Below are 14,844 nucleotides of genomic sequence, written 5' to 3'. Positions count from 1 at the left end.
TCAGCTTCAGACTGGGTCAGGAGAAGTTTAGTTTGGCTTGGCCTGAGGGTTGTGCCGAACACTGCACCCTCTGTAAGTTAGAGCTCAAGCTTGTTTTTTCCCCTCTCCCTCAAAGTCGGTAACTCTTCCTTGCCAGCTGCACCTGGCCTGGTACAGGTTGCCAAAGCCACTACACACACACACACCTTAACCTGGCCTCACTTACAAAATAACACACACAAGCATCGGCAGCGTTTTATCTTTAAAGCAACCCCAGTCGCAGAGTTCTACACCACCTTTGGCTGTGGGTAATTACACCGAAATTGCACTCCATAAGGCGATATATAGCAGCTTTGCATGTCGTTAACCACCGTCCTGTAGCTGCCTCGTGTCCTGAATTGATTACTCTGGCTCTGAGGGGTTTAGAAGCTCAATGCCAGCGGAAGATGGTGGCGATGGGTGTAGAGGAAGCCCTGAATAGACGTGGTGAAGTTTTGCGGTCTCATTGGACCGAGATGAGGTGCTGCTCACGTTTGCCCCTGAACTCCGGAAAGTGCCGCGAGCAGCTCCAGGGTCCTGTGAGCTGTTGCTTCAGGTGTTAAAATATGTTTGGACAAAAACAGAGAATGCACGATGCCAGTCACATTCTTATTCAATACCGGCCCAGCCTGTTTATTTACTCCAAATGAAACCTTTTGACAGCCAACACCAGTAAGGTGCGGGTGTGTGTCTTGAGCTTGTGCATTTCAGCAGGAAGTCAAGTGTCATCATAGAATTCCAGCACGCATTATATAATAAAGCTTTCGATTTCGTTATCCTTTCTTAAATTCGAGCGGATCTGTGAAATACAGAAGAGACAATACGTCGTGAGTAAATTGTTCTAGGACACAAGGTGATCATCTTTCATCTCCATCAAACACACGTAGTTCAGTTATGGCTTTGTTAATGAGCAAAGTGTTGCCAAGACCACAAGCTCTTTATATCAGTATTCCTGATTTGCACAGATGGGGCCTTCTTGGCATTTAAAGCCTGCATTATAGGGTTATAAAAAGCAGTAAATTGAACTTGCTGATACCTGCAAAAACCCTGTGTGTGTGTGTGTGTGTGTGTGTGTGTGTGTGTGTGTGTGTGTGTGTGTGTGTGTGTGTGTGTGTGTGTGTGTGTGTGTGTTTTTTAATAAGACATCCTTGCACTTTATGTGTATGTGTATATATGTGTGTATGAACTGTTGCTCCACATTGACTGCTCAAATCTACACACCCACTCTCTGGGGCCAGCTGTTTTCTTTCTTTCTTTTCTTTTAACTAGCAACAGATTTCTGTTTTGACAGTTGCCTCGTTCGATAATCTTTAAGGAGAACGGGATCGATATTTGCATACGGTGGTTTCGAACAGCCCAAGGCCGATCTCGTGCTCGGATATTAAAGCTTAGTTTTTCTCTCTCCCAGCTCTTCCTCCCAAGCCGGCCAAACCCATGACTCCCGTGAACAGTAACGGTGCGAAGGAGGCGGCAAGCAGCTCGTTGCAGGATGCAGAATGGTACTGGGGAGACATATCGAGGTAAGATGTGTGTCTCTACCTCTTTGCCTGCTAAACACACACACATACACACTTCTTATGCAGAGTGTGCAATTATTCACCCAGCCGCATCAGGTGATTGGAGTCATGAGATCCCCTGCAGACGAGATAAAAAGCTCACCATGTTTCCATGCTTCCCCTCTGTGTGAAGAAGGAACATTCCCAGCCCGTTACCCTCCTCCTCCTTCTCCTCCTCCTCCTCCTGATCCATGCCGCCACATCTCTCTCTCTGACAACGACCGCTCTCTCGGCACAGTGCTGCGTCATCCTCTCACACCTTTCTCACATAGCAGCACACACGCCTGCTCTCTGTTAATAAAACACATCTCATGGCTGCTGGATCGAACTGGATTTTTTTAATTTTTTGTCTTGTCATGAGCAAAACACTCATTTTGTTCCCTTTGTTCCTCTAGCTCTGTTAAGGCCACAGCAGGCTGAAAATTGCTCTAGATTAAACCAACAACTAGGGTGGATTTTAGTCAGATAGCATAGGGATAGAAGAAGCCTAAATCCTCCAAAATGTCAAACAGCTTGGTGAGTCCATAAAACTCTCAGGTTTGTGCAGATTAGAGGACTGCTTATTGACCAGCTTTATCCCCGTTTTGATGTCGAGCACGCTGAAACGCAGCTAAGGTGCTCTACGGATCAGGCAGACATCCGAGACCATTGCAGATCCCCATTAAACACGGGCAGATTTGGAGGACTCCATGCGAGCCTCGAGCCTCTTTTATTTTGACCTGAAATCCTGGCTATTTTCAGAGCGTGACTCATTTCACAGGTAAAATTAGAAGCAGCCAGTCAGATCTGGCATTTAGTCGTGTGTTTGTTTCTTGCCTGTGTGTGTGTGTGTGTGTGTGTGTGTGTGTGTGCGCGCATGCAGCTTTTAATGCTACCATGTAACATTAGGATATGGATATATTTGGCAGCTTATGGCTTAATGGCTCGTGTCTGAATCATTTTGCCTCGAGCAAATCCTTTTACACTTAAAGTTAGAGTTGCTACGGATTTATGGGGCACATTAAAATCATCACACTGATGGACTCTGAGTGGAGCAGTGTGAAAAGTACAATCATCCAGCTTGTGTTCATGCTCTGATTCCTCAAATGACCTGAAACCTGGCAAATTTTCGACCTGATGTCCAGTATACTCTCAAAAATATACTGGACGGGAGACTGTGTTTTAAAAAAAAAAAAAAAAAAAGTTGATAAATGTACGATTTGTTTCCTAATAAAGCAGCAGCAACAATGATAGTGTTTTTACCCCAGATGCCCACAACAGGATAAATATATCCCCCTCCTGAGGGCACTAGATCTGAGGTCAGCTGAGCAACGGCATGACTGAGACAACCAGAAGGCCCAGACAGGGACAAGACAGAGAGTGGACTCAGACAGGCTGGATAAGGGTGAAAGAAGAGAAGACCTTGATTTTTTTTTTCCCCCTCCTTCTTTGGGCTGTTTTTGAACCTCATGTTCTGTCAAGGTAAAAAAAAAAAAAAAGAGGAACAAGGCCACTCTGTGTGTATGTCTATAAAAGTGATGCATCATGTTGTCTATTGCAATAAATGATCCCAATATTGCTAAAAGCCGAATGAAGGTATGATGTATTGTTGTTAATGCGTTCGAATGTGTTTTTACGATTGTATTTGTGCAAGTGGGAGAAAATGTCAGTAAATGAGTCTGAGTGTTAGAAAAGCATTCAAAAAGGTCTCGTTCGCACTCGGACTGCAGTATCAGACTGATTTGATTCAGAATAAACACTCCTGTAAGAGTAAAAAGCAGCAGGAGACAGCAGTTTGCAGAGACACGACACGGAGCAGAGGCTTTTACCTCCTCGTGTGCCTGTGACGTTTTCAGGGCTGTCGTACGTGCCTCTTAATCTGACTCGCTTCATTTTTTTCACTACTACTTCTGTCTCCTTATCCCAACTCTTTCTTTTGTTTCGTTCTGCAGGGAAGAAGTGAACGACAAACTGCGAGACATGCCAGACGGAACCTTCCTGGTACGGGACGCCTCGACTAAAATGCAGGGAGACTACACGCTCACTTTAAGGTGGAAAGCGCCTTAAGAGTATAAACTCCAGGTTGTTACGTTTCCTTGAAAATCAGCTTCTAACGCGAGTCGATTCGTCCCTTTAGGAAAGGCGGCAACAATAAGCTAATAAAGATCTACCACCGCGACGGCAAATACGGTTTCTCAGACCCCCTGACCTTCGGTTCGGTGGTGGAGCTCATCAGTCACTACAGACACGAGTCTCTGGCTCAATATAACACGAAACTGGACGTCAAGCTCATGTACCCCATCTCCCGCTACCAACAGGTACGAGCACCGCACACCTCTTTCTCTTGCCTCATCTTTCCTGTCTCTTGAAGCTCTTTGTGACCCCGCATGCTTTTTTTTAAGACTCTCTTTAGTCAATGAACGAGGAAGCTTGTTGCTTGTGAAAGTGCCAATGATCATTTAGAAGATACCACAAAAGTGTAATTTATTTATTTTTGAAAGGTGGTCCCTTTTCGTTTAATTCCAACCAACATTTCTTTCTCTCTCTGTTTGTGTGCCTTTTCTTTCAGGATCAGCTGGTCAAAGAAGACAACATCGATGCTGTGGGGAAGAAACTCCAGGAATATCACAATCAATATCAGGAAAAGAGTAAAGAGTATGACGGGCTGTATGACGAGTACACGAAGACTTCGCAGGTAAATAATACGACGATTACAGCATATAAACTGTTGGCATGTGGTACAGCTTTGACAACATAACCTGGTTTTGGTAGTGTATATACAATGCATGCTGTATGCTATTCATGGGATTATTGCAGTCTTGTGCTGCACATTTGCAGCGTCTAATTGCGTTTGATTTTTGTAATCAAAATGAAAACTCAAGAGCGCATTAGTGGTACATCATTATGGTACTACTCGCATAGGTCCATATGTTCATTGTTCACATGCTGCGCACTATATACTCCTTCGGGACGGGGTTTAGCATCGGCAGCGCACGTCTCGTTTCAGCGGTGAGAACTCAATCTGTCAGTATCGAGCGTATTGACTTTCTTTTGACTCCGATTGCAGGAGATTCAGATGAAACGCACGGCGATAGAAGCCTTCAACGAGACCATCAAGATATTCGAAGAGCAGTGTCACACACAGGAGCGATACAGCAAGGAGTATATCGAGCGCTTCCGCAGAGAAGGCAACGACAAAGAGATCGAAAGGTACGCACTCGTATGGAATTATCGGTTTTTAAGGGTTGCAATATTCCAGGATTTTTTAAGACTGGAAACTTTCCATGGGAATAAAGTGGGAAATTACTAAATTACAGGTTAGCCTATAACCCAAGAACTGAATTGTAGTTGTAAAAAAGTAATCTAATTTAGTTAAAACAACCAAATTTAATGCGATTGCAGTTGAATTTCTACCTGCACACAACACACTTACTCCAGGGCCACTGAGGCCACGCCCCCTACATGCACTGTGCATTCCTCTATAACATAACGCACATGGTTTCTTAAATCCTGCACACACAAAAATTTCGGAAAAATTATCCTAATAATTATATCCAAGATAACAATGTCAGGGTTTTTTTTTTTTTATCTTTTCAGTTAGTTTGCATGCATGTCATTTAGTTTATGACTAAAATAAAATGTTTATATTTCTATTTGTCTGAGAGTTTTATATACATTTCTCCAAATTTCTAATTAATTCCCATAAATTCCTTGTAAGTTTGGAATATATCCAAAACAAAAAAAAAAAATCAATTTTATGGCGCCTTCCAAGAATTCGAAATCCCACCTAGTCTAGTGCCACCTATTGATAATTTTCATTTAATTCCTGCTAGGATAATGATGAACTACGCCAAACTCAAATCACGACTAGGGGAGATCCACGAAAGCAAAATCCGCCTGGAGCAGGACCTAAAGACGCAAGCGTTGGACAACCGGGAGACCGACAAGAAGATGAACAGCTTAAAGCCAGACCTTATCCAGCTGAGGAAAATCCGAGATCAGTATCTTGTGTAAGTTGTTGCTTTTATTCCGTGCACAGCAGGGTGTGTTTGTGTGTGTGTGTGTTTTTTCCTACATCTGTATTTTCTGTTTTCCTTTCTCACAGTTGGCTCAATCACAAAGGCGTACGTCAGAAACGAATAAATGACTGGCTGGGCATCAAAAATGAGAACACAGATGAGTAAGTTCATTAAAAGAGTTTTCCCTCATTAATTCCTTTACATTCCTCCTGAGTCGCTATTAGAGCTGGCTGTAAATTTACTGCACACTTAATACAAACAAGACTTCCTGCATCATCGTTGGCAATTATTCAGCGCTACAACTGTAACTGCTGTCAGTCTCTCATTGTCTTCTGTCTTTTTTTTTTTTTTTTTTTGTGGGGTCCAGTACTTACTTTGTGAGTGAAGAGGACGAGAACCTGCCACACTACGACGAGAAGAGTTGGTTTGTTGGGGACCTGAACCGCACGCAGGCTGAGGATCTTCTGCTGGGAATGCCAGATGGAGCCTTCCTCATCCGGGAAAGCAGCATGAAGGGCTGTTACGCCTGCTCTGTAGTGTGAGTAGCGTTTTTACATTTCTAATTCGCATTAACACTTCATTTTTCTAAAATGCTGGACAGTGATGGACCACAGTCACGGATTGACACATCACTCTCTGTACTGAATTTTCTTTTTCTTTTTTTTTTTTCCACATTCACCCCTGCAAATGATGAGTGATTTCAAGTGTACGTTCTTTGGTCACCTTCCAAACCAGTCTTGCACATTTAAACAGGCGCATCGCACGATGTCATCAGTCTGCGCCTCCTGCTCTGCACGATTAGCGTTCAGATAGGAACGTTTCGCTCTGCAAATCCGCTCATAAAATAAAGCAAAGCGTTTAAATGAAAAGATGTGTAGTCCGGTTTATACTTCCTAATATTCATTATATTCATATTCAGACCTATTTGATGAGCACAAGCAGATTCTTCAGATGGAGACTGAGTCACTCAGTATAACTGCTGTAAAAGTCTCAAGCAGTTGTGGAAAGACTTTCAGCAAATAATAGGATGGATGGAGGGATGGATGGATGGAGGGAGGGAGGATAGATGGATTGATGGAAAGAAAGGATGGATGGATGGAAAAAGATGGAAAGAAAGGATGGATGGATGGAAAAAGATGGAGTGGATGGATGGATGGATGGAGGGATGGATGGATGGATGGATGGATGGAAAAAGATGAAGAGGATGGATGGATGGATGGATGGATGGATGGATGGATGGATGGAAAAAGATGAAGAGGATGGATGGATGGATGGAAAAAGATGGAAGGAAAGAATGGATAAATGGAAAAAGATGGAAGGAAAAAATGGATAGATGGATGGATGGAGAAAGGATGGATGGATGGAAAAAGATGTAAAGAAAGAATGGATGGATGGGTGGATGGATGGATGGATGGAAAAAGATGTAAAGAAAGAATGGGTGGATGGGTGGATGGATGGATGGATTGATGGAAACAATAGATGGAAAAAGATGGAAGGGATGGATGGATGGATGAATAAACCTGAACTTTTCTTTTCTCTCTTTCTTCTGCCTGCAGTGTGGATGGAGAAGTGAAGCACTGTGTGATCTACAGCACGCCGCGTGGTTACGGCTTCGCTGAGCCATACAACCTGTACAGCACTCTGAAAGACCTTGTTCTGCACTATCACCAGACCTCGCTGGTCCAGCACAACGACTCGCTCAACGTGCGCCTGGCCTACCCCGTCTACGCACAGATGCCCTCAGGCCCCCGCAGATGAGGCCCTGCCCACTCCAACACACACACACACACACACACACACACGTGTTCCTACAAACTAAACAAAATCCAACACAACAAACACTTGCTGCAACACACCCAAACAAACACACACACCTACACAAACACACACGTCAGCCACCTTCGGAGTTCTATATTTTTACTAGAACAATTTGGAGGGCATTCTTTCTAAAGACTGCTTGATTTGCACAAGGAAGTTTTAAATGTTTGTGAATGTGAAAAAAAAAAAAAAAAAAAGACAGAAGGAAGCAGAAGAGGCGAGTTTCAGGTGACCCACGCTGCTACCTAAACTCCAGCTGGGACTTTTTACATGCTTCATGATTTAAAGCTTTTCTTTTTTTTGTCCTTCTTTTCTTTTTCATTGTCATTCATTTGTACATTTTTATCCCTTTGTCTCATCCTCCTTTACTACATTCAAGGCAGGAAATTATATATGTTTTTTTTTCTCTTTCGCTCCTTCTCTCTCTCTCTCTCTCTCTCTCTCTCTCTCTCTCTCTTTTGCTTTCTTTCATTGTGTGTATGCTGAAAAGGCAAATGTATGTAGCAAACAGACGCCTGACACTTTCCAGAGTGTTTCTCACAGTAACTGCTGCTGAACAAGGGATTATGGGAGGGAATGGAACAGGGACAGGGGTAGGGTGGGCCGGGGGGACAAGCTGAGAGGGCACAAGTGAAAATATGTCATAGTCTTAAATGAAACAAGCTTGCTTTTATATGTTAGAGGGGAGCTGTTTGTTTTGTTTTGTTTTTTAGGTTTTTTTTAATGTTTGTTTGCTTTAATTGCTGGATCAGATTTTTTTTTTTATCTTTCTGAGCAGTAATGGTGTTACAGTCCAGTGCAGAGACCAAAGGTAGCATAGGGAGGATTTTTTTTTTCTTCTTTCTGTTGATTAATAAGATCGAGAGGAAAGTGTTATTTCACCCTAAAACCCGTAGACTCGGTAACTAAAAGCGCCAGACAGAAAATAAAGATTATAATTTTCTTGACTGGATTTTTTTTTTTCTTCTTCTTCTTCTTTTAATAAAACCGTTATTGACGCATTTTGACACGGCTCCTAAAATCACAAACGGTGAGGAGAGTTTTATTAAAAAATAAAGCCAGTCAAGGAAGCTGCGGTCATCTGCAGCTCTAGTTATTAAGTCTGTATAGGTTTTAGGAAGAAAAAAAAAGTCACTTCTGCTAATGTTTGTGCTCATAAAATTCTAACCACACGTGAAATAGAGTCCAGGCCTGCATCCTGTGCCGAAGCGCAAAGTTTTCCTACCGAAATCTTACGCACGGATGCGCTCGGCGTGAAGCACTTATTCGACGTGATCAATCCTGCAGCTGTACGATTTGTATGCCAAATTCGAACGGAAAACCTGATACAGACCCAGAAACACTATTTGATGTGTGGTTGTTCAAACAATTCAGAATCTGTGTTTGAAAGACTTGCTTTAGATGACAAAAAAAACGATGCAACACGTATATCGATAGCACCGAGGTCTGAGTGATAATCACGTGCACCAAAAAACACTTTTTTTCTACCTGGTGCTTCTTATAAACAAGTGAATGCTTTCATTGTGAAGAAGATAAACAGTCAATAATTAAACCTTTGGCTCCTTGTTAGTGTTCATGTCGCACAATAAAACTTTTTCAGAAATAGATTAACGTCACAATAAACACAAGTTGTGTTTTTGTTTTTGTTTTTATGCTGGCCACATCACTTCTCATCAGCACTGGACTCCCTTGTTCATCTGCTGCTCTCATTCTCGTTCCTGTCGTTCCCTCTACGCTCCCTCGTTAAACCTATTTCCTGGCGCACGATCGCTTTTTTTGATGTCAGTTTTCACACAGCGCATGGGCAGCTGAAGGAGTGTAACGTGCTTATTCCTCCTGTATAAACTCTATGCATTATGTCCCGCCTCCGTGTCGACACTCGCTCCTCTGTATTGTACTCCGCACCAGAGAGGTTGTGAAACGTTGCTCACAAGTTTACGTACGAAAAGGTCAAATGCACAGTCAGTATTCCTGTCCCCTTTGTTAAATCGGGAGTCCGGTGAGCGTTCGCGTCTGGACGACAGGACGTCTTAAAGAGTCGGGGTCACGGCTGACAGGACGGCGAGGCCACCCTTTAGTCATGTCCTCGCTTACCTCAGCCAGCTGATCACCGCTCCCTCAAGCGCATGTGCTTTATCGGTCTTCCCACTTCATGCCCCGAGTGTACGGCTTCAAGTCCTTGATAGAAGCCACATGCCCTCACAGCTTGTGACTTGAAGTTGGCCAGACAGTGAAGGATTCCTTCTACGTTGCAGCCCTTCCTCTGCCTCGCACCATGGCGACCAGCATAAGAGCAATAGAGCTCATTGTGTGAGCGTGTCACAGTTTTCGCTAGGCTGTAATCGTCGAGGATAGAGCAGCCTCCTAGTGCACGCTGGGATATCTGGAGAAGGGCTGCCGTCTCCACACGAACGTCGCCACACGTCCACTTTTCAAACCCGCTTTCCCCAACAAAATACTTGATTTCCTCTTGTGCACTATGGCCCCATAGGCATCGTGGCAACCGTTTTTCACATGCACGGGGTTTGCTTTGTTTTTCTTTCAAACTTTTATAGATCAAAGATTCTATTTAGCTCTCTCTCTCTCTCTCTCTCTCTCTCTCTCTGTCTTTTTTTTTTTATCTTTTTGTTTCCCTTTTTCAAAGATGCAGATTGTTTGTCTAACCTGGGCCACTGACGGGTCCTTTCTCTATTACTTGAACTATTGCATTGCTCACTGTTGAATGTCTTTATATTGCATATATACAAAATATATTAAAGAAGAGGAAATCCCTTTTATGACAACCGAGTCGGGAATAATATGTAAACACATTTATTCTAAGACACGACATCAAGTGTTGGTTGTTTCACAAAGGGGTTTGCTTTAACTGAAAATACGACTGTTTATTGGATCTTGCTGTCCAATATTGCACACATCATATCGAAGAGACTTTATAGAACAACGTTATAAGGCTGGCGACAGAGCGAGGGTTTCCTGCGTGTCATACAACTCGTCGTGTTCGGACGTTTATTGAACATTTTGTTAAGGTTTGAGTTGTTACAACTTAAATGAGTTGTAAATTTCTTTCTTTTTTTTTTTTTTTTTTTTAAGACCAAAGATTTGAGTTTGATTTCTTTTCTCCTAGTGTTTTCGAGTGAACGCGTGCTTTTTCAAACGAGTGTTTTGGGGGTGTTCAATGAAATCTTAAGGTTGGGTAAAAAAAAAAAAAAGAAACTAAAGCGGAAAACAGATTGTAAATTTTTTATTAGTCTACACTCAGCCTGTTGAAGAGTTTCACAGTTTGACTGCAGGAGCAAAATCTTTCCATTTAGAAACTTTTTTACCCCCAAATCGGTTACAATGTAAATCTAAGGTTTATCCGACACCCCCTTTTCCCTCAACTCAACTCAGTTATATGAATTGCTTGAAAAGTTTAGTGTGCCATCGGTGTTTTCTTTTTCGACCGACTGCTCACTGATACACGTCGCGCAAAACCGAAATCCTGTTTTTTTCGCTCTTTCTCACATTCAGAAAAAGTTGGGCCTGGCTGGAGGCCTGGATTTTCTCTCCTTGGGACATTTGTATGAGAGAAAAATCCAACCAGCGCACCTAGCAATTTGTGGTTTGTTTCAAACAACAAAAACAAAACAACCAATGTGATCATCATTCTCTGCAGGGCAGAAAAGCGGTGGGGTTCGTCTGCACTCTTTGTTCACACACTCCGCAAAGCATGCAATATTCCATTTTTCATTTCCTTTCCTTAAGGTTTCAGGGACAAAAACAAGCATTGCATTGGGGGGTTCGTATGAAGGACATGTTTACCAGAAGGAAAAAAAAAATGCCTGTGCATTTTTTTTTTTTTTTGTTTAAAAAAATAAAAACGACGTGGGACGGGTACGAGGGGGGGAACAAAACTAAACAGAGATAAAGAAAAACGGATTAACGGTGCATTACTTCAAAAGCTCAAAGGGTTTGGGGAAAAAAACAAAACCTCTTCACTCACCTCGAACTGTCTGTTGTGATTAGATCATCAGGCTTCAGTTATTCCAAGACTGTTAACGCCACAGTGTACGATTCTCTCTCGCCCTTTTGTGCAGTTCTGCAAAGTTTTATTTGCAGTCGGGTTCGAATATGTTGTGATTCTCATTGGGAGTCTTTTATGTTCTTACCACTACTGTCACATCATAACACCCAGCACAGCTTAATGGAGTGAAGCTTCTTATATTTAAATAAAGAAAAAAATGGAACAAAAAAAAAATGGAAAATTCAAAAAAAAAAATTTTGAAGATAAAAAAAAAAAAAAAGATCCCACTCTCCCTCCCACTTTGACATACGTACAAACCCAGCATGCTTCTTTGGTACTCTTGACTGTTGTTTTGTGTAAAAAAGAAAAAAAAAAAAAAAAAAATGTTGAAACAAGAACTGTTATTTGTCTGTTTATGGTGTAGTCAGATATACATTTTGATATCGCTTATTAAAAACACTGCTTTTTTTTTTTTTCAGCTGAAACAAGTTTGAACCCTGTGTTTCAGTGGACAACGCAAATATGATATTGTTCCTAAATACTGAGAACGAGGGGCCGCGTCAGCAATAGCGAATCTGCCACAGGGGTCCACTTTTATCCACGGGACTTTATTTATCGTCACTGGATAACGACAATGAGTCCGAGAATCGATAAAATACCCAACTCGCAACAACACAAACTTTTTTTTTTTACGAGTTGAATTTCAATACACACGCTTTGGTATTTCTTCTTTTTCCCGACACCAGCAAATTTTTCTAGACTCAGCTTTGAGCAATAAGCCGTTGGCCCTGAAATCAGCTAAATCACCGTATCCAACAATTCCAATGAATCACTACATTTTTTTAAAAGCACGCACCAAAACTTGAATCTCTCCTGCACTACCTACACATGCGTCTTTTTTTTTTCTTCTTTTTTTTTCGTTTGTTTTTTCTCTTGCCGCCTCAGTCGTACGACAGCATCTCGTTCTGTTCATTAGATTTTGGAGAACAAGAGTAGAAAACTGTCCTCTTTCTCAGTATTTGAATATCATCCTTGCTAAAGGCTTATTGATACTCCTCAGTTGTTTCCCACCATGATTTCTTGTATCTGTTACAATAGTTTGTATTGGTTGTAGACTCTCCATTTGTTATGAGATGAACTCATGTATATTCTCAATGGAACTCCACAATATTCATTTCTCTTGCGGAAATAAAGAAAATATTTTGTCCAAAGCTTCTGCGCTTATGTCTTCACTATATTTTCCCTCTTCCTGCTCTAGAAATACATTATACACCTAGTGCCAGCTTAGTGGTTTATATCCAATGCAAGTTTCTGTGTTAAATTTGTAGAATCGTATTTGACAGATATCTGATGATTTCATTTACACACTGAAATCGCCAACTTCGCGTCTGACTCAGTGTTAATGTTGCATGGACGATCGATCACGATCAGATATCTTTCGTCCGGTCTCCTCTCATCTCAACGCAAAGTGCGAAAGACTGCACGTGATTAAAGAACGTTCTCATTTCAAACTGAAGAACTGTATTACATGTGACTACATGTTCAGATTAGAGTATGCATTTTAATGTAGAAAGATATATAAAGATGACGGTAGCTGGAATGGTTTTGGCTACACATACGATCTAATTTGTCAGAATTTTAAACAGCCGACTGATTCAGTTAGGTCAGGTTTTAATTTATGACATACATTTGCATGTTTCTTTTTTTTTTTCTTTAAATCACCATAAAGCCCTTGGCAGCCCCCTGGCAACGCACTATTGAATGGCAAACAGGGAGAAAGAGAATAAGAAAGCACCAGTGGTACATATAGTATATAAGCAGTATAGGAGGTCTTTACTTTGACAATGCCCTTGTGCACAAAGCCAGCTCCATGAAGATAAGGTTTATATGGGTTGGAGTGGAAGATCTACTGCTATAGAGCTCTGAATTCGCCTAATGAACATCTTTGGGATAAATTGGAATGATGGCTGCACCCCAGGTCTTCTCACCTCACCTACATCAGTACCTGACTTTACTAACACCCTTGTTGTTGAATGAGCACAAATTTCCACAAGCACACTACAAAATCTAGTGGAACATCTTTCCAGAAGAGTGGATGGAATTATAACAGTGATTGGGGACTAAATGTGGAATGGCATGTAGGTTAGGTGTCAGGTGTTCATGAATATTTGTATACAGGGTTATTCAAAAAGAATGAACCGATTTCATTATGCAATATAACAACTGAATGTTTCCGGAAGAACGACGTGACTACATCGCCCCTGTGGCGGCTATTCAAAACTTAGATAACTCCTCTTTCAAATAGGTACTGACTCATTTCATGATGATGCTTGAGAACTAAAGCAATGCGTCATGATTTCGGTTCATTCTTTTTAAATAACCCTGTGTGTGTGTGTGTGTGTGTGTGTGTGTATGTATGTATATATATATATATATATATATATATATATATATATATATATATATATATATATATATATATACAGTAAGGAAAATAAGTATTTGAACACCCTGCTATTTTGCAAGTTCTCCCACTTAGAAATAATAGAGGGGTCTGAAATTGTCATCGTAGGTGCATGTCCACTGTGAGAGACATAATCTAAAAAAATCCAAAAATCACAATGTATGATTTTTAACTATTTATTTGTATGATACAGCTGCAAATAAGTATTTGAACACCTGTCTATCAGCTAGAATTCTGACCCTCAAAGACCTGTTAGTCTGCCTTTAAAATGTCCACCTCCACTACATTTATTATCCTAAATTAGATGCACCTGTTTGAGGTCGTTAGCTGCATAAAGACACCTGTCCACCCCATACAATCAGAAAGAATCCAACTACTAACATGGCCAAGACCAAAGAGCTGTCCAAAGACACTAGAGACAAAATTGTACACCTCCACAAGGCTGGAAAGGGCTACGGGAAATTGCCAAGCAGCTTGGTGAAAAAGGTCCACTGTTGGAGCAATCATTAGAAAATGGAAGAAGCTAAACATGACTGTCAATCTCCCTCGGACTGGGGCTCCATGCAAGATCTCACCTCGTGGGGTCTCAATGATCCTAAGGAAGGTGAGAAATCAGCCCAGAACTACACAGGAGGAGCTGGTCAATGACCTGAAGAGAGCTGGGACCACCGTTTCCAAGGTTACTGTTGGTAATACACTAAGGCGTCATGGTTTGAAATCATGCATGGCACGGAAGGTTCCCCTGCTTAAACCAGCACATGTCCAGGCACGTCTTAAGTTTGCCAATGACCATTTGGATGATCCAGAGGAGTCATGGGAGAAAGTCATGTGGTCAGATGAGACCAAAATAGAACTTTTGGGTCATAATTCCACTAAGCGTGTTTGGAGGAAGAAGAATGATGAGTACCATCCCAAGAACACCATCCCTACTGTGAAGCATGGGGTGGTAGCATCATCTTTGGGGTGTTTTTCTGCACATGGGACAGG

At 41.7% G+C, this 14,844-nt stretch overlaps 1 protein-coding gene across 5 annotated transcripts in view; it reads left to right on the top strand.

Moving 5' to 3' along the window:
• The window catches only part of pik3r3b (phosphoinositide-3-kinase, regulatory subunit 3b (gamma)), a 210,117-nt gene extending 201,780 nt beyond the window's left edge, over window positions 1–8,337 (top strand). For all 5 annotated transcript variants that reach the window (XM_046859409.1, XM_046859419.1, XM_046859441.1 and 2 more), the window contains 9 exons: window positions 1,427–1,538; window positions 3,506–3,604; window positions 3,691–3,871; window positions 4,123–4,248; window positions 4,621–4,763; window positions 5,387–5,563; window positions 5,659–5,733; window positions 5,940–6,110; window positions 7,129–8,337. In XM_046859409.1, the coding sequence (XP_046715365.1) occupies window positions 1,427–1,538; window positions 3,506–3,604; window positions 3,691–3,871; window positions 4,123–4,248; window positions 4,621–4,763; window positions 5,387–5,563; window positions 5,659–5,733; window positions 5,940–6,110; window positions 7,129–7,330 (1,286 nt within the window). In that variant the 3' untranslated portion in view covers window positions 7,331–8,337. The remainder of the gene's footprint in view (window positions 1–1,426; window positions 1,539–3,505; window positions 3,605–3,690; window positions 3,872–4,122; window positions 4,249–4,620; window positions 4,764–5,386; window positions 5,564–5,658; window positions 5,734–5,939; window positions 6,111–7,128) is intronic.
• The last annotated feature ends 6,507 nt before the right edge of the window (window positions 8,338–14,844 follow it).

Source organism: Silurus meridionalis, chromosome 1 (genome assembly GCF_014805685.1).
Source record: "Silurus meridionalis isolate SWU-2019-XX chromosome 1, ASM1480568v1, whole genome shotgun sequence".
Classification (NCBI taxonomy): Eukaryota; Metazoa; Chordata; class Actinopteri; order Siluriformes; family Siluridae; genus Silurus; species Silurus meridionalis.
This window is presented reverse-complemented; position numbering and strand designations above follow the sequence as displayed.